Genomic DNA, 22,405 nt, shown 5'->3' with positions numbered 1-22,405 from the left:
TGGTCCGAACTGCCCAATGTGAGGAGGAATCAAGTTGTTCTTGCAGGTGTGAAAGCACCCTAAGTCAAACAGGACGACATGAAGTGAAGATGGATGTTAATGTCATGTATCAAACTGTATGTTTCATAGTGGAATAATTTTCAGTCAGTGAATTTATCTTCATCTTGTATCACTCAGTTCCTCAGTGTGTGTGTGTGTGTGTGTGTGTGTGTGTGTGTGTGTGTGTGTGTGTGTGTTTAGGTTGGTTTCTGCTCATTTAACTACGTCATAAACTCTTTAATATTATGTATTAATCTGACAGGAGACGTCCTGAGTTTAGTTTCTTTTGTTGACTGACACTCCGTCCCGTCACTGAAAGTCTGAATCTTTACATGATTGAGTTTATTTTTATTTTACTGCTAAACAGAAAAAAAACAGTTCTCAGATAAAACTATGTTTTTATTATGCCTGCGAATATTCTCATTTGTCCAGGTCATAGTTACCTCAAGACAATTTAAATCGAATGCAACTGGACTTGGTTATTTGTCTAGGAAGACGTTTCACCTCTCATCCAAGAGGCTTCATCAGTTCATGTACGCATCTGACCAGGCTGGGACTGGACCAGTCCTAGCCTGGTCAGATGCGTACAGTTGCATTCGATTTAAAGATCCCATATTATACTCTTTTTACTCAATTTCACTCAGCTGTCAGACGTCCAAACTGCCCCAAACTGATCCGTGGTCCTGAATGGCGGCTGTCTAAAAGTCGCTCAAATGAGCTCTGCTGAGAACAAGCTGTTTCTGTGCCTGCACCTTTAAGTAACATGGTTACTGTACACGGCAAAGATTATTACCACTTTATGACTTAAAATTGGTTGGTATTTCATCAATTTAGCTCAGGAGTTTCTTGCTGTGCACTGCAGCCATAGAAATAGACGTGGTAGGCGTTTTATCGCGCTGAGGGGCCGGCCTCACTCCCGTCGTGACATCACCACAGGAGCTGAGTCTGAACAGCCTGTATGAGCACCGTTTTACCAGTCGGTGGGCTGCAGAGTCGATGCAGGACCCGTTTGCTTTCCTCATTCTAGGAGTTGGTCGGCTCAGGGAGGATCAGTTTATTTATGTAGAGACCAGAAAAAAAAACAGTTTTTCATAATATGGGACCTTTAAATTTCCTTGAGACAATGTTTTTATTATGAAAGTAACTCAGTAAATTTACTGTTGGTGACCTGAATAAATATTGCAGGAACTTGTAGTTTTCCTTCAGTCCCTCAGTGTGTGTGTGTGTGTGTGTGTGTGTGTGTGTGTGTGTGTGTGTGTGTGTGTGTGTTCAGGTCTCTCTCCTCCAGCCCAGCAGAGGTCGCTGTTCGCTCTCGCCGCTTCGCTCTCCTCTGCGCGCCCCGTCGTCGACGCGGAACTCGGTGTCTCTGTTTACCTCCGCGCTGCCTCCCTTTGTTCGCTCGGGGCTGAAATTGCGCAGAAAAGGCAGTGAAATAAAAATGTGCGCCGTGCAGCTGCTGCGGGTGTCGGTCCACCAGCGGATCAGCGCCGCCGCCGAAGACTTCCTGCTGCAGGTGGAGAGAGGAGAAGAGGCGGCGGAGGTCGCGGCGCTGAGGGCGCTGCTCACCGAGCGGCTGGCGGCGGCGGCGGAGGAGATCGTCGGTCTGTTGGAGGAAACCGTGGCGGAGTACGAAGACCGAGTGGAGCGGTCGGAGCGGGAGATCTGCCGCCAGAGGAGGCTGCTCGATGCCGTGCTGAAGCCCGAGGTCAGGCTGCACAGAGCGGGTGAGTCAGTCAGTCAGTCAGTCCCCCCCTCCCACCACCACCACAGGCTAATGAAGCTAATGTCCGTTAGCATGACGGAGCGAACTGCAGGTTTCATCTGTAACTGAGCTGAAACTTCACTCTGAGATAAAACAGCAACACGGGACACAAACACACGCAGCGAGTTCATTTAACACGGAGAAGGCGTCGGAAACACCGTTACCAGGCAACAACCACAACTCCCACAAGTCTCAGGGAGAAACGTTCACCAGCAGCAAAGCCTTCTGGGAGCTGGAGTTTTTACACACGTAAATATACATCAATATATCTGCAGGTTTTTTTAATTCTCTCTGTCTTTAAAGGGATAGTTCAACATTTTGGCCAATTCTCCTATTGCCACGATCCCTATAGTCATAGCAGTAGGCTCATCACCTTTAAAGGTGTACAGAAAAGAAAATTGAATTTTAAGCAGAAGTAAGTGATATATTTGTGTTAATATAAGTCTTAAATAGTTATATCTTCCGACAGCAATCACTTACATAGAGTGTTTGGACCGAAACACGGGTCTGTCAGTCACTCTGCTCTGCTCTGAGCCGAAGAGAAAACATTTATCGTATCCTACAGTTTTTATCCAATGAGGAGAGAGAACGGCATGCAGGGCTGTGTGTGCAGCCAAGGGACGCCGTGAATGTGGTGACGTAGGGACGAGGACTGTTATGGTGCGTTCAAGGCAACTCGTAACTCCTGTTTTTCCGACCTGTGAAGTCATACCAGTTCGATCTGGTACGAGTTCACGGGTCGGAAGTTACGAGTGGCCGTTATAGTGACTTTCACAGGTAAAACAGGTCAGAAAAACACGAGTGGGTTGCCTGGAACGCTACAAAGTCGTAAGTTGTGATTTGAAGCTGTAATTTACAGTTTCAAAAGCCTGCCTGGAACGCAGCATTAGCCAAAACGACCGGATCGCTTACTTCTGCTTTAAGCCCACTCTGGGTCATAAAATTAGTGTAATAACTCATCTATCAGACGATGTAGGCCAAACTTTGTGCAAAATTCTATTTTTGAGTAAATCCAGGATGAAAGTGTGTATTTTTTTTCCCGCATTGGATAATGCAGGCGCACGGATTATACGTCAGCCTGTACACGATTCATCAGCCACTGATATTGGATCCGTCATTCAAACGTCTGAGACACACACACACACGGAGCTCGGTCTTGCCCCAAGCTTTGAATATCCCGCCCGCTCGATAACGACCGATCAAATTCGTTTTCCTTACTCGGGTAAACTCGTGTTGCAGCTCGTGACAACTCGGTGCGACAAACAGGACAAACGGCCATTTCTGTGCACCTTTAATTATCGGTGCATGTTGTTTTGAGATCCACAGGGCAGAGATGTCACGTGATAGATAGATAGATAGATAGATAGATAGATAGATAGATAGATAGATAGATACATAGATACTTTATTTATCCCGAGGGAAATTCTGTTTCTCAGCTGCACGATAAACATCATCGTTCAACAACAAGACAACAGATCAGTTCATAAAATTAGTGCATAGAGAAAAGAAGGATAATTAGAATAAAGAAATTCAAGGTAATAAATAATAAAAAAAACAGTGACAATAAATAGCCCATGGTAATAAGCTGAGCTGCTCAGTGAACACAATGGAGGTGAACGGTGCAGGTCTCCTGTCCCTCATCAAACTCATCAAATACACAATCCAACAACTCCAAAACGCTCTGGTGGACAAGTGGTGACCTGCATATTCACCACGCTATGAAATAATCATGTATAATTATGTAACATTACGACACACAAAGCAAATACGCGGAACTATTTGCGCTTTTGAAATCACTCCGCCCAGCAGCCGTGTCTGAAATGTAGTTCTGGCTACGCATTTGCCTCAAAAACAACACTGTCTTGTATGGGATCTCAAAACAACATGCACCGATAATTACAGGTAATGAACCTACTGCTATGACTATAGGGATTATGGTGATAGGAGAATTTGCCAAAATGTTAAACTATTGCTTTAAACTCATCTGAGATATTATTACCCCACATTACACCATTAATCAATGACCGAAATAGAGTCTCATGTTTTGTTGTTTCTGAAACTTTTTGCTTTGATTTTTAAATAACTTTTTGCTTGTTGCTTGTACATATTGTTTTCACTTTGGTGTAAAACCACTTTAAGGTTTTGTTTGTGAAGCACTTTGGTGCAAAAACGATTTGCTTTTAAAGCTGCTATATAAATAAATATACTTGAAACTTGAAACTTGAAACATGTTCATGACAACTAATTCACTAATCATTGCAGCTCCAGTGATGTTGATGCTGTTTGACCAGGAAACACATCACTGATTAAAAATGTGTCGACATCACTGCTGGACCAGTTTTAAAAATGCAAATTAATTGTATTTACATTAGTTTCAAATGTCGCAAACTTGTGTGTGTGTGTGTGTGTGTGTGTTTCAGCGTGTCCCACAGACGTCCAGCAGCTGTTGGTGAGGACAGAGGAGGTTTCCCCTGAGCATCAGGACTGGAGCTCCGGTTTGGACCAGGACCGGGACCAGGACCAGGACCCTCCAGAGCCTCCACACATCAAAGAGGAACAGGAGGAAATCTGGACGAGTCCGGAGGGAGAGGCCGACGTCACCCAGTTCACATTCACTCCCGTCCCGGTGAAGAGCGAGGAGGAGGACGACAGAGACCAGGAGGAGGAGAAACCTCGGCCGTCAGAGCTTCATCAGAGTCAGAAGGCGGAGGAGGAGGAGGACGGAGGAGGAGCGGAGCCTCCGACCTCCAGCTGCTCCACTGAACTCATGGAAACAGCAGCAGAACCAGAACCAGAACCAGACAGGAGCTCAGGTCCAGAGAGACATCTACAACCGGTGAGCGAGGACAACTCTCTGGACTCCACCGAGACCGACGACAGCGACTGTGATTGGACGCAGTCCAGCGAAGCTCGGTCGGAGGCGGACGCGGTTAAAAACAGCGAAGCGGACGCCGATATCGGGTCTCCGATGAAGGAGAGACCGTTTCCCTGCTCCTACTGCGGCAAGCGGTTCAGCCTGAAGGGGAACCTGAACCGACACATCAGAGACCACACGGGGGAGCGACCGTTTCCCTGCACCGGCTGCGACAAGTCGTTCAAAGACAGCGGGTCGCTGACGGCGCACATGCGATGTCACACCGGGGAGCAGCCGTACAGCTGCTTGTTCTGCGGGAAGAACTTCAGCGGGCGCGGAAACATGACCCGACACATGCGGATCCACACGGGGGAGAAGCCGTTCACCTGCTCGGTCTGCAACAAGAGCTTCCACGTCAAAGAGCACCTCAACAGACACATGAAGTACCACACGGGGGAGAAACCGTTCAGCTGCTCCGTCTGCGGCAAAGGCTGCGCGCAGAAAACGGACCTGAAGAAGCACATGCGCGTCCACACGGGGGAGAAACCGTTCAGCTGTCCGTTCTGCGGGAAGTGCTGCGCGGAGAAGGGAGACCTGACCAAACACATGCGGGTGCACACGGGGGAGAAACCGTTCAGCTGCAACATCTGCGGTAAAAGCTGCGCCCAGAAGGGGAGTCTGAAGATCCACATGCGGATCCACACGGGAGAGAAACCGTTCAGCTGCTCCGTCTGCGGCAAATGTTTCACCGTCACGGGACATCTGAAGAGACACATGAAGCTGCACACGGCGGACAGTCAGGGGGCCGAGGCCGCGGACGCTTTATCGGGCAAAGAGAAGGAAGAAGCCGAGACCGCGGAGCCGCTGAAGACGTCATGATGAATGAAACGGTCAGACGAGGACAAAGAGGTGGTTCAGGACGAAGCCTGAGTTTATCAAGCTCCTCAGATTCATGTCAACGACCTTTATTAAACTGAAACTAGTGATTCTGTTGTTCAACAGCGTTCAGGTCGAATATTTCTAGCCTGGTTCCTCCCGCCTACGTACTTCTGCTCAATTTTTATTTCCCTTTGACAAAGATACTCCACTAGGGCTGCACGATTGAAGGAACTACAGGAGTTTCAGAAAGCGGAAGTGTTTTCACACTACATTTCCCATGAGCCTCCGCGCACACGGTGAAATTCTTGGACTGGCGCAAGACGGACGAAAGCGAAAACATTTGCTAAGAATGTTTTTATTAATCAAGAATGAAAGTCGGAGGTTTGAAGATGATCAGATACCGTCGTAGTTCTTAACTAGCGGGCAGCGTCCAGGAACCCGAAACTAGGAAATGCTGGGCGAGTCGACCACTAAATAATAATATGAAAATAACTATAAAGACAAAACGATATATTTATTGAAAATGGACCCATTAACAAGTGGGTAACGTAGATTCATCTACATTAATAAGAGACTCTTTTATAACCAAAAGCTCCTCTTTAATCTTATTTTCATCGTCATTGCGATGTCAACATGCACGGTAAACACATCGCAAAGGTTGCCTGAAACGCGATGAGTACGTTTTATTTACAGGCGCAGCTCACACCTATAACCTGAGCGACACCGCTAGACGCAACGTAATGTAATGAACAACAACTGATACCGCGCCTGAAACGCATCTATGTGGCGTCGATGGATCAGCATATTTGTTCTGGCGCGACTTCTAGTGTTTCGTCGACTTAAAATGTTTGGAGTTTGTTCACTGCATCACAAGCTTTCCACTCTTCTTCTTCTCTGTTTTTGGTGTATTTGCGTGGCGGTGTTACAGCGCCGCTACAGGCCTGGTGTTTGTACTACAGCGTATTGACTTTTTCAGTCGTATCGTCATCGCAATATTGAACAGTGTCGACCAGATTTGCTGATAACGTGCAGGCCAATACTCTACTACGACAGGACGGCTACAAGCTGCGCCAATGACATGAAATGGTACTTCCTGTCTCCTAAGTGGTCAGGTCGCCTTGTGTTGTGAACGTGTGTGTGGATTTATAAAAGTTGTTGGTGGAGGAAAGTGAGCTATTCATATTCATATTTTCTTGTGATAACATTAAATATTTACACAGCTAACAGTCTTATTTAGCATTGCAAAAATGAGTTAGCCGGATTGGCATTGGCTAGGAGATCTGAGCCAAATCTTACGAGAGTGTATTTTTCAGACGGAGACAGGTCTTGAACAAACCTAAAAGTTAGGTTGCTTAGTTACTTCTTTTGGGTGGGTGGGGGCGTACTTTTAAGTTCATCTTTTTTTTAACTTTGTAACCGAAGCTATTTAAAATGTAGCGAAGTAAATTACTTCCAACAATATGTACTTAAAGGGACAACGAGGAGTTTTGGAAAAGTGTTTTCACACTACATTTATGAGCCTCCGTGCGCACCGTGAAATTCTTTGACCAGCGCAAGACGGACTCATGTTTTTATTCATCAAGAATTAAAGTCAGAGGTTCGAAGACGATCACATACCGTCGTAGTCCCGACCATAAATGGCGATTCGGCGGCGTTATTCTCATGACTCGCTGCGAAACGGAAAGTAAGGAAACGCTGGTCGGCTCGCCCAGCATTTCTGCCACCACTAATAATAACAAAATAACGATAAAGACAGAACGACATATTTATCTAAAATGGGCCCATTAACAAGTGGTAACGTAGATTCATCCACATTAATATGAGACTTTTTTATTGTCGCGGAACTTTTCGTTCTGCCGCTGGAGAAACTCCTCGTTGTCCCTTTAAGTAAAAGTAAAATTACTGATTAATGATAAATGATAAATGATAAATTATTACTCAAAAAAGTACAAGTACACAAAAAAACTACTCAATTACAGTAACAAGACTAAATGTAACTCGTTACTTTCCACCCCTGGCGAACTGGTCACAGCTTTCAGCCTTGCAACACGCCGCCCACCAAAAATGGTTCACAATGTCACGCAGCCGAACAAACGACTCGGGGTGCCCCTTGGTCTTGGCCACCTGAAAAGTAGATGCACAAGATAATTTTAGTTTGATAAATACATTTTTGGTCATTTTGAGTTTTCCATGACAGGTAGCACTTACTGCAGAGATCTTTTTGGCTAGATTTTTTTTGACCCATGCCACATGTCAAAACTGTGTTTGACTTTAGGAAAAAGTACAGCAGTGACAGAGACAGACAGTATCATTGCTATTATAAAACCCACTTACCCACGAGGGCAGGTATCTGCACATGGGCATCTGTGCACACCTCAACCACCTTGACCTCGGCCATGAGTTGGGTCACGGTGTCCGCAAACGCCATTTTTCTCCATGATAACGGAATTTCGGTCTGTCTGACGCTTGTCAACGGTTAGGATCGAGATGATGTCCTTCGAGTCGTTGTCCATGACCGCGTATGTGCGGTATTGAGCACAGTGGCCAGGGCTGTCCATCCTCCTTTTTAACAGAGACCTAAAAAAAAAACTATAAAATATTTCTTACCAATAAGCACCACATCCCGGGGTTTGATCCGGCACCAGCACTCCTTTATACTGTCCACGCAGTACACAGTCTTGGATGGAGTAAAACGTCCTTGGTGCGACAATCCGGATGTTCATGAACTTGAACAAAAGTGCCAGTGGCAAATCAAGGTTTAAAGGTGTACAGACAAGAAAACTGAATTTGAGCCCACTCTGGATCATAAAATTAATGTGATAACTCATCTTTCAGACGTTGTAGGCCAAACTTTGTGCAAAATTCTATTTTTGAGTAAATCTGGGATGAAAGTGTGTATTTTTTTTTTCGCATTGGATAATGCAGGCGCACGGATTATACGTCAGCCTGTACACGATTCACCAGCCACTGATATTGGATCCGTCATCCGTCATTCAAACGTCTTAGACACACACACACACAGAGCTCGGTCTCGCCCCAAGCTTTGAATATCCCGCCCGCTCGATAACGACCAATCAAATTCGTTTTCCTCACTCGGGTAAACTCGTGTTGCAGCTCGTGACAACTCGGCGCGACAAACAGGACAAACGGCCATTTCTGTACACCTTTAAACTTCAACAGAGTCTCAGAAGAAGTAAATGTGTCACAACGGGGAGTGTCCGGTCTCTTTGCTCAAATGAAATAAAGTGCAATGAGACTGTTTTTTTTTTGTTTTTTTTTAAGGACCAGGCTAGGATTTAATTTATCTCCAGTGTTGGAGGCAGTGACGACATGTTTCCTGTTGAGGAGCTTGATAAACACAGAGTCTGAACACGACACTACGAACGGCTTTGTGAATGAATGGAGAGAAAACTGACGCTGCTGTTCAGATAAAAAAAAATTCAGCTGTATAATCCCCAACGTCACTGTTATGAACACTACAGTTTATAGAAGAACATGGACGAGTCGGACAAACAGGTGAAGGACCTGAAGGAAAAGAAGAAGATTTTATTTAGACACTACGAGGAGATTGTCTGTGCAGGACGGGAACTTGTTTAGTTTGTTTGTGCCTGAACTGCTTTTTTTTTTTTTTTTTTTACTAACTGTTGTATGACATCCTGTTGCCTGAAGATGTTTCACAGCAGGATTGTTTTGCCAAAAAAAGAAAAAGTGGTTAAGAAACACTAAGAACACTAATCATTATATGAGATTATATACAGTAATAATAAAAACTATCTCTTTTTATTATTGTATGGGAAAAAAAACTTTCTTTTAGGAGGTAAATGTGAGCTGATGGTCACATTAACACACATCAGTAAGTAAAAACAAATGTTGCATCAGCTTTTTGTTAAATAAGAGGTTGGTTTCTGCGTATTTAACGACATCATAAGCACTTTATTATTAATCTGACAGGAGATGTCCTGAGTTTAGTTTATTTCGTTGACTGACACTTAAAGTCTGAATATTTACATGATGGTTTATATTTAAATGTTGAGGTTTTATATTTTACTGCTAAACAGAAAAAAAAACAGTTCTCAGAAGAACAAGACAAGTTTTTGTTATTATTATTTTGACAGTAACTCAGAACATTTACAGTTGGCTACCTGAATAAAAACTATGGTCCCTCAGTGTGTGTGTGTGTGTTTAGGTTTTTCTCCTCCAGTCTGTGTTCGTGTGAAGTGTCGCAGACGCAGAGCTCGATATCTCTGTTTACCAAAGATGGTTTAGAAACAGAAATCAGAGTACAGTATCTTTGGTATTAGTAGAGTATATATAGTAGAGTATCTTTTGGCTGCAGCCCAAGGTCAAGCTCCATAGAGAAGGTGAGTCCGCCTTCACTGGACCAAGAGTCTGCTGCCAAACCAGATTCTGCTTCGACTGTTTCTCGCCCCTTTTTCAACTTTTTTCACTGACTCGTTAATATTAACCAGAAGTTTGTAACAAGGTTATTGGTGAGATATCCTCTGGTCCTCTGTGTGAAGAAGTGTGTGAAGAAGAAGGAGGAGATTCATCCTGAGCAGCAGCGATCGAGTCGGGGACAAGAGGACCAGAGAGTCCCAACACATTAAAGAGGAACAGAAGGAAATCTGGACCAGTCAGGAGGAAGAGCAGCTTCAGGGACCGGAGGAGTTCATATTCACTCCTGATGCTGTGAAGACCAAAGAGGAGGAGGAGGAGGAGGAACCTCAGAGAGACATTTACAACGTGGTATAGCTGCTGCCAGACACTGTAATGAGTTATATATAGCTATAAGGGAAGGTATAGATATAGATCAGGGGTGTCAAACATGTGGCCCGTGGGCCAGAACCGGCCCTGCAGAGGGTCCAACCTGGCCCTCAGGATGAATTTGTCAAGTGTGAAAATTTGAAATTGCACATATTTTTATCAAGAAATTTCAAGTGGTTCATAATATGTTTTGTAAAACTGTAAAATCTTATTAATGTACTAAAACAGAGGAAAATTTTCAATTTTTAAAATATATTTAAAGGTTATTATGCTATTATTTTACTGGTCCGGCCCACTTCAGATTAAATTGTGCTGTTTGTGGCCCCTGAACTAAATTGAGTTTGACATCCCTGATATAGATAATAATAATTAAAAAAAAATTAAATCATTGAAAAAAATTAACATCAACTGATATGTGATTTGACATCAAAGTGCTGATAATAATCCATCAGTATATGATTCGGTTCTGACAGCGGCTTTTATTTTGAAAGTTGCCCCCGGAAGTCGCGGTCAGTCCTGTGTGAACCGATGCTAGCTGTGAACAACGGAGCTGCTGTGGACTAAATAAACCCCCTAAAAACGAGCTGAAAACCGGGGTTTCTGTGACCGGAGCAGCGATGGATCGACGCCGTAAACTGTCGGACGTTGTTTTAAAGCCGGAGAAGAAGCTGAAACGAGAAGGTTTGTTTTCTTTCTGCTGCGGGAAACGTTTAGTTCTGCCCTGCTGCTAATGTGGCTAAGCTAACGTTAGCTACAGAGTTCACAACAGTAGCAGCAGATGGATTATGGTTTATATGTTGTGTTTATATGTTGTGTCTTTGTTCAATTAAAGGACAAAAACCTTCACATTTTAACTTAAAAGCTCGGTTCTTAATGTTGTGGTGCTGTGAAACCCTCCATGTTTGGTGAATCTGTAGTTTATATAAGACTAACAGCTGTAAATACACATAAGATTATCAAAGTTGAGAGTTTTTCCTTATTTGGATTCACTTTTGTTTGTAAGGAAAGCTTAATTTTTTTTTACTATAATGACAAAAAATAATAAATAATAGAAAATGTTAGTTTTCTTGTTTAGGAAAACTTCACAGTATTATGTAAAGTGTTTTCATGTATTGTAACACTTCTTCTTACTCAAAACTGTTCTACCACCATGTGTATAAATCTAATCAGATCAAACAAACTCAGAACAGTCGATCACTGTCTCCTTTTACTGACTTGTAACTTTTGACTTCAAATGGAAAAACTAGGTATTTTCTGCAATAAGCAGGAGTTCAGACAGTTCAGAAAATAGTTAATATAATTGATGATAATAATGAAAGACAAGAAATAGAAGAAGGATAACTAAAACGTTGGCCTGGTTCATCTTATAGGTTTCTGTTTGGTCAGCATGTTGAAGGTTTTTCATTGTAAATCACAACATCTTGGCAGAAAACATTACATTTTATTTTATTTCTATTTCGGTTGTTTGAATACATCAAGTTATTTAAATTCCTGTAAGAATATGCATAGTAAGAACATGTGTCCTTAAATATAAAGCAAGAACTTTTGTTATCTGATTGTACAGTATTGAAAACAATGACTGGATAACTGCCAGTGTGACCAAAGAGCCCCAATGGCCACGTTTACATGAGAGCTTTAATTCTGAATAGAAATCATTTAATAATGAATAAAAAGTAATTCTGCTTGAAAAAAGACCACGTAAACACCTAGTTCAGAGAGATTGAAATTTTTTTATTTGGATAAACCCCTTGAGATTCATCAAACAAATAGACAAACATGAACTCATCGTACAAACATGTTCTCAACAATACAAAAAAACAAAAGAAAATAATCCACAACAATAAAACAAACAAATAAACTAATTCTGAATGAAAATTATTATTCAGAATTAAACTTAATTCCGAAGTAAGTCGCTGGTTTATTCCGATTTTAAATCCGATTAATTAATTCCTCGATCACGTAAACGTTTATTCCTGAATTATGGACAATATTTTAATTCCAAATTAAAAAACATTGTGTAACCGTGGCCACTGTTAATACCTTTCTGTCTGTCTGTGCTGCAGCTTTACCCTCAGATGTCCGAAAGGTGATCATTGGTGAAGACGAGCGGCAGCAGGAGTGGAGCTCCACTGTGGACCAGGACGACGCAGCGGAGCCTCCGCGGATTAAAGAGGAAGAGGAGGAGCTGTGGACCGGTGCGGACGGAGAGCAGCAGCTTAACGCACCGGAGGAGGCCGACGTCACCAAGTTCACATTCACCACCGACCCTGTGAAGAGTGAAGATGATGAGGAGGAGGAGGAGGAGGAGAAACCTCTGACCTCGCAGCTTCATCAGAGTCACGCCGAGGAGAACAGGAGGATTGAGCAGATGAAAACAGAAGCCGGTGATGAAGATGAAGATGAAGAAGAGGCCGACGGAGAACCAGAACGAGTCGGGAGCTCAGATCCAGACGGCCACTTACAACCCGACACCGACGACAAAGCCTCGGACTCTTCAGACACCGAAGTCAGCGACGGCGACTGGGAATCTCAGTCCAGTCTCGACTCGCAGAAGAACAACGGCAGCGTCAACGCCGTCGTGGATTTTAACTGCAACACGGTGGAGCGGTCGTTCAGCTGCTCCGAGTGCGGCCAGAGGTTCGGCCGCAAGCCGCACCTGAACGCGCACATGAGGATCCACACGGGAGAGAAACCGTTCAGCTGCTCCTTCTGCGGCAAACGGTTTTCTCAGAAGGGAAACTCGATCAGTCACATGAGGCTCCACACGGGAGAAAAACCCTTCAGCTGCTCCGTCTGCAGCAAGAGCTTCCGATACAGCGGCGACGTCAGCAGACACATGAGGATCCACACGGGAAAGAAGAAAATCAAACGTACGATCACGGTCGACGTGGTCAACGGCAACGCTGACGCCGCGTCGGAACCGAACAGGAGCGTAGACGCGGCCCGACGCGTCGCACCGGTTACCGACGATAAAACGCCAGAACCCGAGACTGAACCCAGCGACGACGGCTGGAAGGAAACGAGGGATCAGTCGGATTCAAACGCTTTGACGAACGACGACGACGACGACGATGCCGACGTCTCATCGAGATGCAGCGGCGACAAGGAGTCGTTCAGCTGCTCCGACTGCGGGCGGACGTTTTGCCGCAAGGACCACCTGATGAGCCACATGAGGACGCACACGGGGGAGAAACCGTTCAGCTGCTCCGTGTGTCAGAAACGCTTCAGCTGCAGCGGGAACATTTTGGCGCACATGAGGATCCACACGGGGGAGAAACCGTTCGAGTGCTCGTTCTGCGGCAAAAGCTTCAGCCAGAAGGGAACGCTGCAGCTGCACGTGAGGATCCACACGGGGGAGAAACCGTTCAGCTGCCCGTTCTGCGACAAGAGATTCGCCCACAAGCGACGCATGACGCTGCACATGTCGGTCCACACCGAGGAGAAGCGGTTCAGCTGCACCGCGTGCGATAAAAGGTTCACGTGGTACACGCAGCTCAAAACCCACAAATGTGTCGGCGGCGAGTCTTCGCAGATACGACAAAACCAAACGGAGAAAAAGGCTTCGGCCAAAGAAACGTTCAGCTGCACCGATTGCGGGAAGACGTTCAGCCTCAAGGGCAACCTGAAGACGCACATGCGGATCCACACGGGGGAGAAACCGTTCAGCTGCCGGATCTGCGGTAAAAGTTTCAAACAGAACGTGCATCTGACGGAGCACATGACGATTCACACGGGTCAGAAACTCTACCAGTGCAACGTGTGCGGTAAAGGATTCAATAAGAAGTTACTCGTCAAAAAACACACTTGTCTTTAATCTCGTAAAAAAAACAAAAAACCCTGCGATCACAATCTGAATCATTGGAATAAATTAAAGATGTGGAGTGAGTAGAATAGTCTTGACTTGAGAAATGTGAAGTTTCTTCTGCACGAAAACAATCATGTTCATTATTTTCCCGGGATAAAAGGAAATAACGTTCATCAAAATCAGAATCTTGTTACTGACTCAATCATGATGATTATGAATGTGTTGAAATCAAAAGAAGGGAGAGAGGGGGAGAGCTCAGATGTTTACTTTGAAAACATCTATCTCAATTTACTATGTGGCCTGGACTGGACGATAACACTCACCTGTCCTACTCTGACTGCAGACACTTGAACTCACCACCGGCTCTGGTTCGGACTTGTTCTCACCGTTCACTCTGGAAACATCCAGAATAACGACGGCTTTCAAAGTAATCTGAAAATTATTTTTTACCTTGAATGAATATTAAATATTTAGGTGATGATACCTTGATTTTTTTTGTTTTGTTTAATTGCCTCGCACAATGTGAGAAAATCATTTCTTGAACTGATCTGGCAGAAGAATGTCCTCTTGAACTATGAACTGTACAGTGACGATAAGCTGCAGGAACACGATGTTAAATCAACAAATGTTTTCCAAAACAAGAAAAGAGAATCTGATGATATTTAATCGAACTTCCTTCTATTTCTATTGTAGCTGGACTGGAGGAGTTGATGGTGCTCATCTTATTCTGTTATTTTATTCTTAAAATAAATACTATATAACGGACACAAAGTGACTGTTGTTGCCTGCTTTCTCTTTTGTCTTCATCCTCACTTTGAATCAGTAAAACCACTTTTCTTTCATGAGAATTTATTATTTCATTGTTTGTACGTTTAGATTTTTATGCTGTAAAAGTAAAATGTTATGTTGTGAACAGATAAAACACATTCAGAGAGTCACAGCTGCAGGTTCACGTCCCATTTAAATACCTGCAACCTGGAAGTTTTAATCCTCCTTCATTCACAAGATCAACAGTTTCACTTTTGAAATCATAACAATCAGGGGCCTCATTTATCAAAGAGGGTGTAAAACTGCTACTAAATATTTTCGTACGGCGAAAAGACGAAAATGGCGTACACCCTAAATATTTACACCTTTTTCAGATCAATCAAACTGTGCGTACGCACAACTCTCCGCAATAAGTCACACAGGACTCAAGAATGGTGCACACGTGAACACACCTCTTACTCCGCCCCCGGAACGCCTATATACAACTATATATGGTCAGCACGTGCATATTTAATTAGCCATGTGCTCTCTGTGGCGCAGCAACTTTTGTGACAACAAAGTGACAACGGAGACAACCGGCGGAGGGCTGGGGAAAGAAGCGGAACTTCTCCGCTTCTCCGAAAGCAGATACACGGGCAATAAATGATCTTGCATTTTAATAAGCTACAATAAAAACAAAAAACTCCAAAATCTCAACAAAAGGGAGCAGAAAGAAGAATAATCGTATGTAATCTGCCCGTTTATCCCAGAAAATATATATATATATATATTTTTTTTTACCTAGATGTTAAAACAATGTAGGAAGCAGGACGATAGTTACCATTACTTTGCAGGCCTTCCCACTACACAGTTAGAGCTCTACTGGACTCGGTTTAGGTCAGCTGAGCTGAGTCCTTCACAGTTCCTCCTCAGAGCCGCGTTGTCTCACTCTTTATTCTCTCCTCTCGTCAGCTCCAAACTCACGTGCACCTCGTTAACTCAGGTGACAGAATAATAACAGTCTAGGCTGCAGATCAGTGTGCGCTGCTGCCGGTGTGTTTTTAAACTTGGATGGTTTGATCCTTGTCGGACGTCACACATAGCCTAATCAAAAAAGCAAAATCCACAATGCGCTCTGTTTATCAATTAACATAAAGCCTAGTGTTATTATAGAGCGGGTTGGATTGCCAGCATCAACGGTCCACCACTACCACAATTACTTTAAAAAATCCCACTGTGCTCTTCTAAATGTAGGTTCCTCTCTCCCTCTCACACTGCAGTTCTCTGACTCAGCAACGGTGTCGCCAATTCCTCCTGTTCCTCAAAAAAGGCGTACGCCAGGGTCAAAATGGGTGTAAATGTCCGCACTTTTCCCCGTCAGGTTTTGGCTTGATAGATCCCAAATTTGGCGGAGAAAAGTGCGTACGCACAAAACGAGGGGAAAATGGCGTAAAAAAAGGTGTATCCACAATGATAAATGAGGCCCCAGGACGCATAAAGTGATTGTTTATTTAAACTTGAATATTAATCTGTGATATGCATCTATGACACATTGTTGAGGTTTTAAAATACTTAAGGAAACATTATTCAGGTTTCATATCCTTGAAAAAAGGATAAATAAATCTTCATCACTGAGAACATCTTTATTATTTTGAAACTTGACTGTCAGTATCTGGTTATTAACGTCTGTCTTCGTCTGTCATGTCTCACAATTATCAGACAAAAGTAAAAATGAAAAAAAAAAAAAAAAAAAAACTGTACCAGCATTGACAAATTTACTTTATTGGAAATTTGAGTTTGAGGAGCTCGAACCTGCTCTGAGTTTCTGCCCAAGCAGCAATAAATTGGCAATACCATTAAAATTTCAAGTAATAAAACTACAATAAATTAACTTTAAAAAAACATTAAAACATTTTAGCACATCACAACATTTTTGAAAATATTTGTTTAATTTGTAATAAAATGTCTTTCATGTTGATTTCACTAGACCAGAGTCAACAGAACAAATCTGATAAAAATAAATAAATAAAAACAACAGAGACTAACCGTCCAACCAGAGCTGGAGGAGACTTAAAGGGATAGTTCAACATTTTGGCAAATTAGCCCATTGTCATAATCCCTATAGTTTTAGCAGTAGGTTCGTTACCTTTAATTGTCGTTGCAAGCTACGGAGGCTAATGGGATTTCTTGGTTTCCTTCATCAAACTCATCAAATACACAATCCAACAACTCCAAAACCTCTGGTGGACAAGTTGTGACCTGCACGTTCACCACGCTATGAGATAATAACAGAATGTTACAAGATTGAGTTGTTTTAGAGGCAAATGCAGAGACTGCTTGCTGAAAAACTGCCCCCGACGGAAACGCACATCAGCGGTTTTGCATGAATTTGCCTCTAAAACAACTCTGTCTCGTAACGTTGTGTTATTATCTCATAGCTTGGTGAATGTGCAGGTCACAACTTGTCCACCAGAGCGTTTTGGAGTTGTTGGATTGTGTATTTGATGAGTTTGATGAGGGAAACCAAGAAATCCCATTAGCCTCCGTAGTGAAGCTCTGAGCAGCTCGCGGCTCTGCTTCGCCGTTCTAAAAACAGCTTGCACCGACAATTAAAGGTAACAAACCTACTGCTATGACTATAGGGAATATGGCAATGGGCCAATTTGCCAAAATGTTGAACTATCCCTTTAGCCTGTTTCCTTGACCTTCATGGGAAAGATAACGGGCCTTCTTCAGGACAGACTGATGTTTATTTCTGCTTCCTGTGGACTTCCAGATGTTTGGTCAAACTCCATTTGTGTCTGTATCTTTTCCCGCATGCGGAGCAGCTGTACGGTTTCTCTCCCGTGTGAGTTCTCATGTGCACCTTCAGGTTTCCGCTTTCGCCAAAACCTTTCCCGCACTCGGAGCAGCGGAAAGGTTTCTCCCCCGTGTGGACCCTCAGGTGCTTCTTTAAACGCCCGCTCCACAAAAAGCACTTCCTACAGACCGGACACCTGTACGGCTTTTCCCCCGTGTGACATCGGACGTGTAACTTCAGATACGACAAAGAGCCAAAGCTTTTTTTACACTCAGGACATCGGTATAAATTCCTATTAATATGTACGTCTGAAGTGTTGTGATCGGGATGAACTGGTTCTAGTAACAGTGGACGTGGATGTGAGTCTCTGTCTGGTCCTGGACCTCCGTCGTCGTCCTCCTCTCCATCAATTGCTCCTCGATGTGACGACCCAGGTTTCTCTTCATCTTCGTCTTCATTATCATCCTCGTTCTTCACATGGACAGGAGTCAGTGTTGAACTGGTACCATCGGCCTCCTCCAGGCCTTCCCGACTCGTCCAGACCTCCTCCGGTTCCTCTTTAACGCATGGAGGATCTGATGGGTCCTGGTCCTGGTCCTGGTCCTGGTCCTGGTCCTGGTCCTGGTCCTGGTCCTGGTCCTGGTCCTGGTGCTCCTCTTTACTCACCAACAGCTGCTGAACATCTGCAGGAAACACAAAGACTCTGAGTCTGGAGATCAAGTGACCTATATCTTCCCCAACTGCATGAAGCAAACACTGATCTGAGTTTTCACTTGGGAAATTTTCTTTTGTAATTTTTTTTATCAGTGCAACCGACGGACCAACACAACAAAGACCAAAACAACATCCTGACATTTAAAGGGATAGTAACATTTTTTTTAAAGTGGGGTTGTAAGAACTACAAATAGCCCCTATAAGTACTTTAATTGCAGTAGAAGACTCTCTGCACTCCTCCCGTTAGCAACGCCAGCCCATAATAGCCCTGCCCAGAGATTTACAACATACAGTGTTGTGAACGGACCCAAAGAAACGGCCTATTTTCACGGCCTAAAAGAGGTTTTACCTGAAAAAAAAACAAGCACAGTTCCATTGTTCGCTATAATATAATTTTTTCCAGCCTTTAAAAGTGCAGGAAAAACACAGTTTTTATTTAGGTAAAACCTCTTTTACACCCCGTCCTGACATACAGCGACGCGCACGAGCGAGGAAAAGTGATTAGAATGCGTACTTTTCAATCAGCCTGTCCTGACATGCCGCGAGCAACAACGCGCCGTCCAGCGATGTCGCTCAACCCTGAAATTATCGCTCACGTTGTCTCTATCTGGACGACATTTCGCGGCGGTGTCCCGCCCCTAAACACTTCTTATTGGTTGAAAAGTACATGCTGCTTTCTGTTGACAAGCAAGTTATCAGAGAGAGGAGAATATGAGAGGAAAAAACACTCAAAGATGTGAAAAACGGCAACCAGGAAATGCCAGGAATCTCAGAATAGCACCGCAAGTTTGTGTACGTCCCTCGATAATTTGATTGGTTTGGATTCTGAACCAATAGAATATACTTGCGACAAAATCGTCACGCGTGAGTTTTCGTTGCCATTTCGCTTGCTCACTGTATGTCAGGACGAGGTGTTAGGCCGCGAAAATAGGCCGTTTCTTTGGGTCTGTTCACAACACTGTATGTTGTAAATCTCTGGGCAGGGCTATTATGGGCTGGCGTTGCTAACGGGAGGAGTGCAGAGAGTCTTCTACTGCAATTAAAGTACTTAGGGGCTTTTTGTAGATCATACAACCCCACTTTAAAAAAAAAATGCTACTATCCCTTTATAGCCCCTGTACAGACTTTTCATTTAGTGTTGATTTTGGCGGCCCCTGTGGACGAAAGTGCCGGTGTTTTGCCGGAATGAAGACTTGCATTTCCCACTGTCCTGAAGACATTTGTCTGGCCGACGCGTGTAGATTTGTTTTGGAAACGTAAAAAATCATAGTTTTTTCCATCCATTCATTAAAGCAGAAGTAAGTGATATATTTGTGTTAATATAAGTCTTAAATAGTTATATCTTCCGACAGCAATCACTTTCTCTCAGTCCCTCTGCTCTGCTCTGAGCCGAAGAGAAAACATTTCTCGTATCCGACAGTTTTTATCCAATGAGGAGAGAGAACGGCATGCAGGGCTGTGTGTGCAGCCAAGGGACGCGCGTGAATGTGGTGACGTAGGGACGAGGACTGTTATGGTGCGTTCAAGGAAACTCGTAACTCGTGTTTTTCCGACCTGTGAAGTCATACCAGTTCAATCTGGTACGAGTTCACGGGTCGGAAGTTACGAGTGGCCGCTATAGTGACTTTCACCGGTAAAACAGGTCGGAAAAACACGAGTGGGTAGCCTGAAACGCTACAAAGTCGTAAGTTGTGACTTGAAGCTGTAATTTACGGTTTCAAAAGCCTGCCTGGAACGCAGCATTAGCCAAAACGACCGGATCGCTTACTTCTGCTTTAACCTTTAATAATACACTACAGATATTCACGTTCAATAAAAGCAACTCTGTTATTGTACATTTGTTTCAGTCAGTCAGCTGCGTTTAGTGCAGTTATATGGCTCTTGCATAAAAGCTGTTTCTCAGTCTATTAGTTATTGTAAAATCACTAGCATACTGTTTATTTAAACGTGGATATTAATCTGTAGCTATGTGCACCTATGAGAGATAAGTGTTGAGGTTTTAAATTTACAGCCACGGGGAAGAAACGTGTGTTAACTTATTGTCTGAATGACCAAACAAAACGGTGAGAGAAGGAAAACGAACCTCGCTGCTGTTTCTCAGGTGTTGAAGCAGCAACATCATCCAACATCTGGCGGCGGTGATGGCGGCGGTTCATCTCCTCCTCGTACTCGGTGATGGTTTTCTCAAAGTGTCCGAAGATCTCCTCCACGGCCGCGGTCAGCCGCTGGGACACGAACAGCTTCAGACTGCGCAGTTTGGACATCTCACACGGAACTAGACACTGACGCATTGTTATTCACTGCCTGTTTTATATTATTGAAGGTTTTTCCAACCAAACCAAACACAAGCCAAACTGTCAGTTCAGCGCATCCTCTGCTGTGAAACGACAACTTCCGGGCCACGTTTCAAAATAAAGGTAGGCTACCAAAACTTCACTGATTTTTACAGTCTATGATTTTACGGTAACTAATCATTAGGCATTAGGCGCTTATTATTAGCCTATAATAATAATAATAATAATAATAATAATAATAATTATTATTATTATTATTATTATTATTATTATTATTATTATTATTATTATTATTATTATTTTCTTTTATTTTTTGTTTTGTTTTGTTTTTTACCAGTGATCATATTTTTACCCCCCAGTTTAATTTATGCAGGTGTTTTGCTCTGGTTCTGTTCTGCTACACTGAATTTGACAATGAACTAAATTCCCAATTGTACTTGATTATTGTGTTAATTATTCTATCCACATACCGGTATTTACATAGGCCTAAATCTAAATTTTCAGGTAATAAGTAAAATTTTCTGGAACTGTCTGTGTGTGTGTTATCTCATCTATAGTTGCTTGTGAAAATAATAATAGTAAAAAAAAAAAAGAAAAGAAAAAAAAAAAGCTGTTAAAACATATAGTCTTTGTCAGCTTTACAAAATATTCATATTAGTTTATCTCTCTCTCTCTCTCTCTCTCTCTCTCTCTCTCTCTCTCTCTCTCTCTCTCTCTCTCTCTGTTGTCACATTTAAACCATCTGGTGTGTTAATGACTGTATGTTAGTGTTGTAGGCTAGGCTATACACTTATCCTTTTTCACAATGGGCTTTATGCACAGCTCCACTACTTCCTGAAATAAGCCAGTGTGACAGTGGTTGTCCTGTCACTATGCCTCCAATTGATCATGTGCCCTGGCTACTTGGCCAAAGGGATGTTCCTTTGGGTGACTGGTAGGCGCATGACTCTTACCCGGGAGGTGTGGGTTCAATCCCTTCCCGGGCTCTCTTCACCTTGCCACACTAGCTCGTTAATTCCTGTCTGACATTATTGGACAAACTAATTAACTGATCCAGGTGTGTCTGACCTCACAATAATGGTCAGTTACACCTGGATTAATCATTTGGTCCAATAATGTAAGACAGGAAATAAACGAGCTGGTTTATTTCAGGAAGTAGTGGAGCTGTGCATAAATCCCATTAACCCAAAATAAACATTTTACCCCATGGAGGCTTGGGCTATAACACCGGCCCTGATCCGCCTGCTTCAGAGGTTGTAATGTAGATGTTGAGTTTTTTTTTTTTTTTTTTACAGTCTATGGTTTGGAGACATTTTATTCTGAAAGGCAGGAGTGAGGCGGAAGTCGTGTTTAGTTTCCGGGTCGTAGCGGCTCGTGGTGGCGGAAGTAGCTAAAACCTTGTCCTGTGCAGATCATGGTGCAGCTGTGTCGGCTCCTACAGAAGACGGGAAAAACAATAAAATAATAGTAATAACCAGTATTGTGAGTGTCCGGTGTGAGGAAGATGTCGCTGCAGAGCGTGAAAGCCTCGTTGAAGCGGCGGCTGCTCGCCACCGTCCGACACAGCCTGTTCGGACATTTCGAAACAACAATAAACGAGTATGAAAAGGAGATCGACCGCAAAAGAAAACTACTGGAGATGATAAAACACCCGGATTTGAAGCCACGAACAACAGGTTTGTTTGTATTTCACTGCAATAAAACAGTACTTTTGATTGATTGATTGATTTACTTTAATATCCCCAAG

At 43.4% G+C, this 22,405-nt stretch overlaps 2 protein-coding genes across 2 annotated transcripts; both read left to right on the top strand.

The window, feature by feature from the left end:
• Window positions 1-1,477: 1,477 nt before the first annotated feature.
• Window positions 1,478-5,534, top strand: LOC310993936 (uncharacterized protein; the record flags this gene model as incomplete). The annotated part of the gene is made up of 2 exons (XM_083982420.1): window positions 1,478-1,763; window positions 4,222-5,534. The coding sequence occupies 2 exons, from the start codon at window positions 1,478-1,480 to the stop codon at window positions 5,532-5,534; spliced, it is 1,599 nt and encodes a 532-aa protein (XP_083838546.1).
• A 5,276-nt stretch (window positions 5,535-10,810) lies between these two features.
• Window positions 10,811-14,566, top strand: LOC310993935 (uncharacterized protein). The gene is made up of 2 exons (XM_083982419.1): window positions 10,811-10,979; window positions 12,362-14,566. Exons 1-2 carry the CDS (start codon window positions 10,916-10,918, stop codon window positions 14,110-14,112), a joined length of 1,815 nt encoding a protein of 604 aa, XP_083838545.1. The 5' UTR covers window positions 10,811-10,915; the 3' UTR covers window positions 14,113-14,566.
• Window positions 14,567-22,405: the final 7,839 nt, after the last annotated feature.

The sequence above is a fragment of the Trachurus trachurus genome (assembly GCF_905171665.1).
Source record: "Trachurus trachurus genome assembly, chromosome: 11".
Classification (NCBI taxonomy): Eukaryota; Metazoa; Chordata; class Actinopteri; order Carangiformes; family Carangidae; genus Trachurus; species Trachurus trachurus.
The sequence above is the reverse complement of the archived record's forward strand: the minus strand, read 5'-3'. Positions and strand labels throughout refer to the sequence as shown.